Consider the following 12,798-nt stretch of genomic DNA (forward strand, 5'->3'; position numbering starts at 1 on the left):
TGAATCTGTAGATTGCTTTGGGCAGTACGGTCACTTTAATGATACTAGTTCTTCTGACTCATGAGCATGAAATGTTTTTCCCTTTTTTGGGTATCATCTACGATTTCTTTCAGTAGTGTTTTGCAGTTCTCCTTGCAGAGATCTTTCACTTCCTTGGTTAGATGTATTCCTAGGCATTTTGCGTTTTTTGTGGCTACCGTAAATGGGACTGTGTTACTGATCTGGCTTTCAGCTTAAAACGTAGTACAGAAATGCTACTGGTTTTTGTACACTGATTTTGCATTCTGAAACCCTACTGAAGTCGTTTATCAGCTCCAGGAGGATTTTGCCAGAGTCTTTAGTGTTTTCTAGGTTATAGAATCATCTCCACAATGAGGAGACAGTTTGACTTCTTTTCCTATTTGGACACCTTTTATTTTTCTCTTGCCTGATTGCTCTCGGTAGAACTTCTTGAATAGAATTGGTGAGAGCAGGCATCCTTGTCTTGTTCCAGTTCTCAAGGAGAACGGTTCCAGCTTTTGCCTGTTCAGTATGATGTTGGCTGTGGGTTTGTCATGGATGGCTCTCATTATCTTGAGGTGTGTTCTTCAATGTCCAGTGATGGCTTTTATCACTAAGGGATGTTGGATTTTATCAAAAGCATTTTCTGCGTCTATTGAAACCATATTAAATCATATGGTTTTAATTTTGTTTATGTGGTGAATCACACTTTATTTGCGTATACTGAACCAACCCTGAATCTCAAAAATAAAGCCTACTTGATCGTGGTGAATTATTATTTTTTTTTTTTGAGATGAGTCTTGCTCTGTCGCCTAGGCTGGAGTGCAGTGGCGCAATCTCGGCTCACTGCAACCTCTGACTCTTGGGTTCAAGCAATTCTCTCTCTCAGCCTCCTGAGTAGCTGGGATTACAGGTGCCCGCCACCATGCCTGGCTAAATTTTTGTATTTTTTTAGTACAGATGGGGTTTCACCATCTTGGCCAGGCTGGTCTTGAACTCTTGACCTCGTGATCCACCTGCCTCGTCCTCCCAAAGTGCTGGGATTACAGGTGTGAGCCACCACGCCTGGCCCGTGGTGAACTAACTTTTTAATGAAAATCACTAATATTCTGTTTCCTAGTTTATGCTGCTCTAATGTTTTTAGTTACCTTTTCATCTTTTGAAACCATCTTTAGTCTCTGTTCTTTATTGTATTAAAAAAAAAAACAGGAAAATAAGCAAGCAGGAGTTCCACAAAAAAGATAAAAGGCTTTCCTCACTCACCCTGGCTGTGTACTCCCCTCAACAGATTCCCCAGCTCAGTTCAGGCTGACTTCCTTCTATCTTGGCTTAATTCTCTCAACACCACAAAACCACTGTAAAGGCTGTGCATTCAACTTAAGTAAAAAGGAGTATTCACTATCTTTTACTGTCAATGAAGAAGTGCACATACATACATAATTACCAAATTAGAGGCAAAATGTGTCAAATGCAGGCAACAACCTTAGAGAAGGTATGATAGGGAGAGGCTCTCCAGTCAATGTTCCCTCATTATGAAAGGGAAAAAAAGCTGGCTAGAACAAGCATTGTTCCAAATAAGATTTTAAAACTCAGCTCAGTTGAACCCGTGGCTAAATAATCCTTTTGAATTACCAGATCTTACGTTTGGAAACACAAGATGGGTATGGTGTATACCGATATGAAAGAGCAATTCCTACATAGTGCCAAACATGTTAACTCTCCAAAAATTTGGCTAATTGGGACTCCGTACGAAGAGTCTATGAATGTCAGCTCTCCAGACATGGAGGAATGCTTATTTTTAACTACCTCAAAATGCCTGGAATTTTGATAAATTATTTTTCCACACTTGGCAATTTTATCTCCATAGACGTCAAGAGAAAAAAGTACAGTAAGTTCTGTTACAATGCTTACTTTGAAAATGCAAATTTCTTCCAGTACAATTATGTTTACTTTGAAAATGCAAATTTGTTCCAATACAATTATCAGTAAACAATTTAAGCATAAGGCAAATTTTACTTTTGTTTAGGTACAATTTCATCTATGAAAAAACTAGGTCAACACAGAAAACTGTACCCAGCTGAACCAACCAAGTGGGAACACAAAAAATGCTGCACCTCAAACACCTACCAGTCACCTCAGTTGACTATGTGTTAATGAGCCACGCTCATCCACAGACTGTTAAAACAACTTTCCCCTCACTTTCAGACAACCTTCCTTCCACCACCTCACAGTAACTCAAAAGCTGCAATCATTGCTTCATCAAGCTAGGTAACCTCCCATATTATTATAGTATTTATATATTTCTTAACATTTAACATGTATTATCATTATTGTTTTTGCCACTATTTTACTAGGTTCTCTTAACGGGTTACTGAGAAAGTTTGAGTATTGTGCCTCTAGTTTCCATTTTCCCTCATAAGCCCTGTGATTTTTTATTGCACAATTTTGCACAGCAGAGTGATTTGGGAGAATGCATGTGTCTCATTATAGAAGAACAAACTGAACTTTGAAAGAAGCAAGCATAGACTGTCCACTATTCTTTCAGTCAACCATCAAAGGAATGCTAAAAAACTGTCTACTTTATGTAATAAGACTCTTAACATTTTGCTTTGGCTCCCTGTTCAGTGAGGTGTTAAGTTTCAACATGCAGATTCAACCCTATCAAGGTACAAATGTCATATTTAGATGACAGCAGGTTCATGAGGACCAACAAAACTCTTTTCTAAGGATCATATTTTTCGAGTGGTATACCAATTTCAATAATTTCCAATGGCCAAATAGAGGCTCTGTAGTTAACAACATTGTTTCACTGCTTGCCTTTAACAGATCTTTTGTTTAGTGTTTTCAGAACTGCTACCAATTTATTGCTAGCTTTATCAAGGTGGTGATGTTGATTGTGATCGCAGAAAAACAGCTAGTCAGGAAGAGCACAACTAAACAAAATGCCAAAACCTAGATTTTTAAGTGTCAAAATCATTTTTCTAAGTATAATTTTGTCACACATGAATCATTTGCATTTCAACCTATTCCATGAAAAAAGCTTATTCTGCTTAGAATTTGAAATGATAGTATAACTTTTCTGTGACAAGCTTCTTTTTTAGAGGCTACCCGTAAAACGGCTTGTTCAGTCTTACAAACATAAAATTTAAAAAGTTCTTACAAATAACCAATCTGTTAGAGATACTTACTTTAATTTTTTCTGCTAAAGCTGATGTTATATTGATTTCTCTTTCTCCTTCATCATACATTTGAAAAATAAGATTATGCATAATATCACCCGCTATCCAATTAACCTCATCCTGATGTTTGATCTGAATTGCCTTTTGTCCTTCTACACTGAATATTTGTAGTCTTGCAACATGGCTACTGGGAAGCAACTTAATAGTCTTCTCCACAGGTGCCACATCTTTACAACTCTAGAAAGAGAAGAAACCACAAACACTGAGTGATAGCTGTACTGAAATTTTACAATCCTGAAGAATTTACTTTCAATATTATGGAAGACCATCTCCATACATTGTTATATTCACAGGTTTTGTCATTAAGATGGCATTGTACTATTAATAATTCCTTATTTTATACCATCAGGTTATAAATGGCAGTGGCCACATTCTTAAAACAGAAACAATTATATTTGGACTAAAAGGATTCCCCTCCTCTTTATTTTTTTTGAGACACAGTCTCGCTTTGCCTCCCAGGATGGAGGGCAGTGGCATGATCTTGGCTCACTGCAACCTCTGCCTTCTGGGTTCAAACCACTCTCCTGCCTCAGCCTCCAGAGTAGCTGGGATTACAGGCGCCTACCACCATGCATGGCTAATTTTTGTATTTTCAGCAGAGATGAGTTTCACCACGTTGGCCAGGCTGGTCTCAAACTCCTGACCTCAGATGATCCACTGGCCTCGGTCTTCCAAAGTGCTGGGATTATAGGCGTCAGCCACTGCGCCCGGTCCCTTCCTCTTATTTCCAAGTTTCTTTAAAAGTATTGCCATCTTGTGAAATTTTAATTATGTTACCTACTCTGTTAGTATTTATGAATAAGAATAAAGATGTAAGAAATCAAGAACTTTTCATAAAATCAGAGACAAACAGCTACCATAAAATACATTATTTAATGGTAACAGATTACATTAAGGCTTTCAGTATTTTTTCAATTCATAACACATTGGGGTAAGTGATCAAGGTTGTTTATAGCCAGAGAAGGCCTCTAGATGCCCTAAAGACAACTGGTCAACATACTGGCATATTTACAATTTATTATTGGCACAGTAGTGTTCTACAGATCAAAGAAAAGACCTAGATTATGCTATATAAATTGATTTTAGGCACACAAAATTAAAATATTACATTATTTCATAATCTAGTTATAGTCCATTCAACAGCACACACTAAATTTAAAATAAGTTTAAACATAAAATACCTTTATAATCTTACTTAACTCATGTCTCCTTCCTCATCCACTTGTAGCCATTTAACTTATGGAAGCCTAGCCACGTGAGTGATATTAAAAATTCCTACCTCATGGAATGTCAGGCACATAACCATCTTCTGTTGTATCTTACTTGCCTTACTCCTAAACTCAGTTATTGCTATTGGATAACATTTTGTAACTGCATATTAGAGGATTTACGTTGGCGTTTGTTTTAACTGACCTGAATTCTTGGTCTTCTCCTGAGTGGTCTGTAGTATTTACAAAAGTCCTAATGCCTGCTGCTCTTGCCTCTAAGTCCAGATTCCTCCCTAATTCATAGTCATCTTTTGCAAGAAACCGTGCTCAAAAGTATGTTGCCCATATTATTGCATAAAGAAAATGCATAAAAAATACTTTAAGGTTATCAAATATAACCAGCTTAAAAAGAACTGGAATGAAGAGTCATCTCATTCTAATTTAAAAAGTAAAAGACATCTTGTATCCATTTGAGGTTCAAGCTATGTTAATAACTGATGTATAATTAGTAGGAAAGTATGAGTTAATCAACCAATTAGATTATCTATCACCATATCAATTACTAAGAAATCACATTTAAGTATTTTACTTAAGTATCTGTTATCCTACTCAGCAACCTTTGAAGTTTTACTTAAGTATTTGTTACCCCACTCCGCAACCTTAGATTGTTTACAGCTCCTGCCTCCATGTTGGCTTCACTATCAGCCACAATGAATCGCCAATAAAAAGTATCCTACTGGCACATGATATAGAAATCCCTTTGTGGGCCAGGCACGGTGGCTCACGCCTGTAATCCCAGCACTTTGAGAGGCCGAGGCGGGTGGATCACGAGGTCAGGAGATCGAGACCATCCTGGCTAACACGGTGAAACCCCGTCTCTACTAAAAATACAAAAAGTTAGCTGAGCATGGTGGCGGGTGCCTGTAGTCCCAGCTACTCGGGAGGCTGAGGCAGAAGAATGGCGTGAACCCAGGAGGCGGAGCTTGCAGTGAGCCAAGATCGTGCCACTGTACTCCAGCCTGGGCAACAGAGCAAGACTGCGTCTCAAAAAAAATAAATAAAAATAAAAAAAATCCCTTTGTGTAAAAACACAAATAAAAAGCTATGTGTGTATAGAAAATTATATACAAAAATTAAAGGTTTATATGTCCTTCCATGGTGGTTTAACAGAGATATTTACCAAGCTTTCTAAAACAAATGAGAATGATAAAAAGCAAAATGGCTGGGCACAGTGGTGCACACCTGTAACTTCAGCACTTTGGGAGCCAAGGTGGGAAGACTGCTTGTGGACAGGAATTTGAGATCAGACTGGGCAACACAGCAAGACCCTCTTTTTCAAAAAATAAATAATAAATAAATAACCAGGTGCATTGGTCCTTGTCTATAGTCCCAGTTATTTGGGAGGCTGAGGGGAGCACATCACTAGAGCTTAGGAGTTGGAGGCTGCAGCGAGTCATGATTGTGCCACTGCACTCCAGCCTAGACAACAGAGTGAGACCCGATCTCTTTTTAAAAAAAAAAAAAAAAAGCAAAAGAATAAAATTATGTATTTTAATAGAAGAAAAATATTTTAGGGAAATGTAAATCAATAATAGTTATAGACACTATAAAAGACACTGTAAAAATCAAGACAATTACTAATATTTGACACAAAATGTTAAAATAGTCATTATAGCATTTCATATTGTCTTTGCTTTGCTTTGGCTGAAAGAACCACAAATACCTCATTTTCAGAAGTTAATAATTTTGCAAAAAATGTTATTAAGCAGTTGAAGACTATTTGTATGAAGACTCAATATAATATCAATGAGTAACAATAATAACTTACAGGTATTTCAATTCTTGCTTTAAGCGTCTGGTCTTTTTTAATATTCTGAACTTGAATTGCAGATCCTGTTAAAATACTGGTTCCAGAACTACTGCAATCTACAACATAGACTGGAAGGTTTGGAGCACCTGAAAACTATTTGAAAGATGCAAAATAATGTAAGACCCCTATTAAATATATCTGATTATTCCGTAATTGTTCAAAGTTTCAAATAATTCAGTAGAGCTACTATTTCTGGCAATGAATAAGGAACTTCTAAGTAAAAGTCACTAAAACTGTAGAATACTGAACAAAAACAGCAATTTTCTACTATACTATGTAAAATTTATCTATTTTGGAAGGAAAACTAACTTCCTCAATTACAATCCTTTTCTTTTTTACTTAACTGGATTTTCTTTCTCTTTCTGCGATCTTTTACCTACCTTCATTTAACCATCATTCCCAATTTTTTTTTTTCCCCTAAAGTAAAGGAATAAAGAAAGGCTACTCCATAGGCAGAGCAGCCCATTCCCAATCCTGAAAGACATTTTTGTCTTTCTATTCATATATAATTCATGTGAAATGAGAGGCATGGAGTCAAGAGAGGAGAGGTGAGTAAACTTTTATTCACAAATTTATGAAACTGGGCACAGTTGGTTGGCATCTTTATTGGTTTAGGTACGATTAAAAAAAAAAAAAACTATTGGCAATAAGATCCCACAAATCCCTCCACGGAATAATCATTTCAGACTTAAATCCTACGTAAGACTTACTATTAAGTGGCTAAAATAGTCATTGCTACTTACTACAATGGTACTTAAAATAATCTAAATATCTTCCAATAAGCTTACCTTACAATGAACAATCAATTTTGGTTGTGCTGTTATGTTGTCTGATTCATCTAAAACTTCCACCTGAAATGGGAAAGCTGTTCCATTTTCTATAACTAAAATTTCGGAATCAGGTTTCACTTTCAATCGACGAGGGTGACCTAACAGTAAATTATACAATGAAATACATATTCAGGTTCTGAAGACTAAAGTACTGAAATAGAAAAAGAAATAACTTTAACATTAAAGACTTAATATGTTATAAATATTGCCAAGAAAGAAAAATATAGGCAATGTCCATGCTTAATCAGTTTCATCCCAAAATGCATAGATTCAATACATGACAAGACTTATCTCAATTGCATAAAATGCTCGGTGTCTAGGCTAAGTTTTATTCCACAGGGTACAATACAGTGATAATTCATATTAGAAATCACCTAAAATCTTTAAAAGATACTGGGAAAAAGGTATTCAAAAACAAAAATAACGGCTTATTAAAACTATTTACCAATTTTACATGATGATTTTTCTGGCACAAGTAACTATATGTTTTAGACATTCAAAGAATTAGTTCTTGTAATGACATGATCAGGTCATTTACTTGTTAGATTGCCCACTACCTCTGATGTCATAAGCAATTAACATCACAAATTTCCTCTAAGATTAAGAAAAGTAGGCTTATACTTCTACAGTAAGCCAGTCTGATTCGTTCATAAACACTGATATTTTAAAATTCAATTAATGCTACATACTGATAACACAAGTATATGGAGAGAATTACTTAAAATATTTATTTTATTTTGTACTAATATTAGTTATATTCATTTATTTACTATACATGAAGCACTGTGTTAAGTTTTTTTAAGCACTATTCTTACATAAACTTCACAATAATCTTAATGAAGATGTTACTATTATCATCCCCATTTTACAGGTAAGCAAACTGGGATTCAGAGAAACTAAGTATTTTGTCCAGGTCACAAGGCTAGTAAGTAGCAAACACAGGTTTAAATCCTGGTTTGTAATTTGAAACTCCTTGACTTTTATCACTACACCATGATACTTCCCATCTACCCCACAAAAAGAACTATCTAGCTACTAAGAATTGTACTACTCAAATCCATACTTTTAATAATCTAACCTCTCAAATAAATGAATGTTTGTTGATATGTATGATTTTTTTCTTATACTTCCACCAATGGACCTACCTAAATTCTTTTAACAATTCACACTGGAGGGAAACGTCAAACAACTTCAATTTGTGACAGCAAATAGCTAATACGTTTCTTTTTGCCTAAAACCAGTAAAAAGGTCACATATGCACACAGATATGGTTGTGGTATTTTTCATATCAGAGCTAAAACTTACATGCTAAACACTGCTGTGTTTTACAGGTGCAGGCAGTTCTTACTTGGTACAGTAGGTGTTAATTAAAACTCATGCATATTGGAACTGTGTCCTCCATTGAGTACTACAGAACTGTGCAAGGTAAGGACTACCTGTAGTAACTCATTTAATCCTCCTAACAACCCCAAGGGAGTAGATATTATCTCATTTTACACATGAAGAAACTGAGGCATAGAACGAGTTTACCTAGATACTAACCCAGAAGGGCTGACTCCAGAACGTACTTAAAACCTCTATTATAGACTGCCTCTAAAATTAGCCAGCATATTCTATCTTACGTAACTTTAATGCAACTTCATTTTCTCAAGTTAAGTCATTATCAAGTTAACTTAATAAAAATAACATTAGAAGTTTTTCTTCTTAAAATATGAAACAGTTTTATCAACAAAATGTAAAGAACAGACCCAGCTCTAATAAAGCCTAATAGATACATTCCAAGAAATAGTTCCCCAAAACATTTTCAATATCCAAATTTTTCTCCCAAGGTTATATTCAGAATGTCAATAACATTTTCCTAAATGTTTTCCTTTTCAAAAACTGGTCATTTCTGTCAGTGCTATGGTTTGACATTTAAATGTATTTTCAAGATTTATACCACTACTAAAAGCCCAAAAACCTCTAACTTTATATCATTATACTTTAACATAAGAATATTATTTTAAATAATTATGAATATTTCTTGAAATAATATTACCAGGTAGTAATCTAATTTTCAAAATCTGTGAGTCTTCTTTTAAGCCCGGCAGAGTAACCTTCAGATTATAATTCTGTTGAAAAAAACAGTAAAAATTAAACCCAGTCCTGAATACATACTTAAGTAGTTTATCACATCAATTCTGATTTATATTTTGGTTTTATTTTCATACCATTGTAGAAATTACTTACCAATTTTATACTTACTAAAATTATCATATATGGAGTCAGAAATCTTAGAGGAAAAAAACTGATCAATACTGCTTCCTTATAGACAGTGAAATGAAGAGAATTATGGTAGAATCTACTTTTCCAAAATAGGAATATCATTTTAGGATCAATTTTTCTCTTAAATTTTTATTCTCAAAAGGCATAACCCTCTGAATAATTATCATAATCAAGATAGATATTATAAAACATATGAAATAGTAAAGTAGAAAGAAACAAAAGCCACAAAATTTTGAAATGCAGTGTGGTACTCTATATTGGATCCTGGAACAGAAAAATAAATTAACTGGAGACAAGCAAAAAAAAGTCCACAGTTTTGTCAGTAGTATTTTGTCAATGTGTGGATAAATATATAAAGCTCTGTAAGACATTAACAGAGGAACTTTCTACATGCAACCTCTCTATACTATCTTCAAACTCCTTTGTAAGTTACTTCCTCTAAAGTTATTTCAAAATAAAAAGGTTTTTAAAATCTAGAAATTTTTAGTAAGTTTATCTTACTGAAGTCAAATTTTCTGTGAATTTCAAGTTCTTTTTCCAGAAAAATCTGAATTCAGAAAGAATCAAGAACTCAATTTTTGACTTGATTATACAAAGCAGCATATAGTACTTGAAAAAAATACGCATGCTCTGTTTTAAACATCACACTGATAGGGAAAATTTTTAAATATTTAAAGTAATGATACACTGAAAAAAAATTAGCTACAGTGCTCCTTTTAGTCAGTTAAGTCTATTAGCTGCTTTATAGACCTAATTGAAAAATTACCTTATTAGAGTTTCTATCTTTAGCTTCCCTGTTTTTTTTAGACCAACTATGCATAGGATTCCTTCCTTAACTGTATCTCTCACCAAACACTTCCTTTTATCTAAATACCAAAGTGATATGTTTAAAGATGTGAGCTGAAATTTCTCATATTTCTAATTGTCATTTTTGTTCTAAGAAAAATACTCAAAAGTGGACAGAAACAGTAGGAGAGAGAAAAAAAAAGCATAGTCCTAGATAACTGTGTCGAAAAAATGGCTTTGAATGTGAAAAAACTGAAATACAGATAATGGGGACAGGTGAAAAATATTTAATTCATGTTTAACCAACAACAGTAGTAAATGTGCCAACTTTTCTTACAGATGTAACTGGTAAGTCAGGTGGCATAATGTTGATAAATTCCTAAGAACCCAATTACTGTCATCTGTTTTTTAAAAATAGGTCATTCCACTTTTCATTTACAATTTCATTCTAACCATATGAGAAATAAATACTTAACAAGTATCATAGGATCTATACATAATGCTTACCTTGCCTTGACAAGAGTTTACAGGGCCCTTGGCTGTAACACCTCGAATTACACAATTTGGTCCTTTGGTTATTTCTTCATAATGTAAAGATAAACCACTGGGGAAAAAAAAATATTTTTTAACTCCCCTCAATTGCCTACAAGTAAGCTGCAAATGTGTTTTTGCTTTCCTATGTGACATTGGCATGTCTAGTTTTCTAATAAAATATTTTTTAAATATAAAGAACTAAACAGAAAAAAATTCCAATGGATTTCTTTTACAAAGAAAATTGATCCAACAAGTATTAATAAGTGATACCAATGGGTTAAACACTGAAAATGATATAATAGATAAAATGTAAAATTAAAATAGCACGTATTGAATTAGTATTGAATACAACGTAGTACCTAATCTAATGCTAGACCATGTATACAAGCCTAAGGAAAGGAAATAAATACCTAAAGAAGCCAGGTTTAAGGATGTCCTCAGCATTTACCATGAATTCTTTCAAATCTTTCACCAGTGGGATTTTAGAGAATTCTGGGCATCTGTTATTAAACTGAATGACAATTTAGATAAAATCCAAATAATAACAGACAGGCTTATGATGACATAAACCGGAGAGATCACCTAATCTACTTCCATGAGTAATATGGTTCCTAAAGCTGATTCCAAAGCTAATTTCATCAGATTTGACCAGATGTAGATCTTTGCAGTGGCAAAATTTTACTCTGTCAAAGGTAAAGAAAGGGAAAAAAAGTAAAAAATATACCATGATGGAGAAAAGCCTAATTTTTCTGAGGAATGGAATTTAAGTGTTTACAGGTATTTTCAGAATAAACTGTAAAGCTCATTTGAAAAAAGATGCAATGTGGCATACAAGATAAATCCCCTGGGAAATATGGCACATTAAACATATACGCCTACTTTCACTGTCTCTTAAAATCCCACTAATATGACAGTAAAGGGATGTATTTTATTATTAAAGGAAAACATAAAGAAAAAACGGAAAGGAAGCAGAGACAGGGCAACCAAACTTATCTGCTAGAAAACAGGACAGACAAGTGGCAAATGATAGCAGTCTCCAAAAAGCCGAATCGTAAAATAGAAATAGAAAAAGCTAGAAACCAATCTCTACCATAGAGTGCCCAGGTACTGTTCAGAATTGGCAAAATGAAAAGGTTTAAACAAACAAGCAAAAAGACTGATGAAAAGTTTAGATCTCAGATCTCCAGATCTCTCCTCTCTGCCTCTGGCAGATGAGTGAAAGATGAATCTCTGAAAAGGTTAAAACAGAAGATCTCTGAACCAGGGACAGCAGATAAGTTGAGGATGAGAATGAAATACTAAAAAGAAGAGAAGAGGTTATCTGGAACGAATGCATATGGATACTGAGACCTCTCCTCCCCAATTCCCACCCCAGCCCTGTTCTTTGACTCACTTGGAACCAAACTATTCCCTGCTTTAGGCAAAAGACTGAAGATTCTTCTTTGAGGAAACTGCCCAGCCCAAGACCTAAAAATACTGACAACAGGATTTCCCCCAATAATGTACTCCAGACAGATCATCCCACAGTGGAGCTCACAGGCAACAGCCTCTCCACACTCTTTCACCTGCATTCCAGTCTCCTACTCATTTACAAGCAGATGACCAATAACCAGGTATCTCTAGAAACGAAGAACAAGCAATCGACTAAGCTGGAGACAACAGAGTATCTGTATAGGTAAAAGAAAGCTTAAAAAAACCCCAACCATTTGCTTTATCAGTGAAAACGGTATTACATTCATAAAACAAGAGGGTCTTTAAAAAATTTCAGAGAACCAGAAAGAACTCACGACAACTAAAAATATGTTAGCAGAAAGGAAAAATTCAATGGAAAGGTAGTAATCATAAGGTCGAGAAAATTTATCAGAAAGTAAAACAGAAACAAAAAGATTGAGAACATTTTTTTAAAAATTGGGAATTAAGTCCAGAAGGTCCAACATCCAATAACTAAGAACCCTAAAAGAGAAAACAGTGATGACAGAAGACACAGAATGAAGTATTTCAAATAATGAATTGTTAAGAGACATTATATCATACTTGCAAAAGAACATGGAGTAAGACATAAACAC

The 12,798-nt window shown here is 34.6% G+C and overlaps 1 protein-coding gene across 1 annotated transcript in view; it reads right to left on the reverse strand.

Moving 5' to 3' along the window:
* The window catches only part of SMCHD1 (structural maintenance of chromosomes flexible hinge domain containing 1), a 160,254-nt gene that overhangs the window by 73,762 nt on the left and 73,694 nt on the right, over window positions 1-12,798 (reverse strand). Inside the window, exons 21-25 of the mRNA XM_054460294.2 lie at window positions 10,706-10,802; window positions 9,186-9,258; window positions 7,106-7,245; window positions 6,276-6,410; window positions 3,189-3,416 (exon numbers count right to left, since the gene is read on the reverse strand). Of these exons, the coding sequence (XP_054316269.1) occupies window positions 3,189-3,416; window positions 6,276-6,410; window positions 7,106-7,245; window positions 9,186-9,258; window positions 10,706-10,802 (673 nt within the window). The remainder of the gene's footprint in view (window positions 1-3,188; window positions 3,417-6,275; window positions 6,411-7,105; window positions 7,246-9,185; window positions 9,259-10,705; window positions 10,803-12,798) is intronic.

This window comes from Pongo pygmaeus, chromosome 17, assembly GCF_028885625.2.
Source record: "Pongo pygmaeus isolate AG05252 chromosome 17, NHGRI_mPonPyg2-v2.0_pri, whole genome shotgun sequence".
Classification (NCBI taxonomy): Eukaryota; Metazoa; Chordata; class Mammalia; order Primates; family Hominidae; genus Pongo; species Pongo pygmaeus.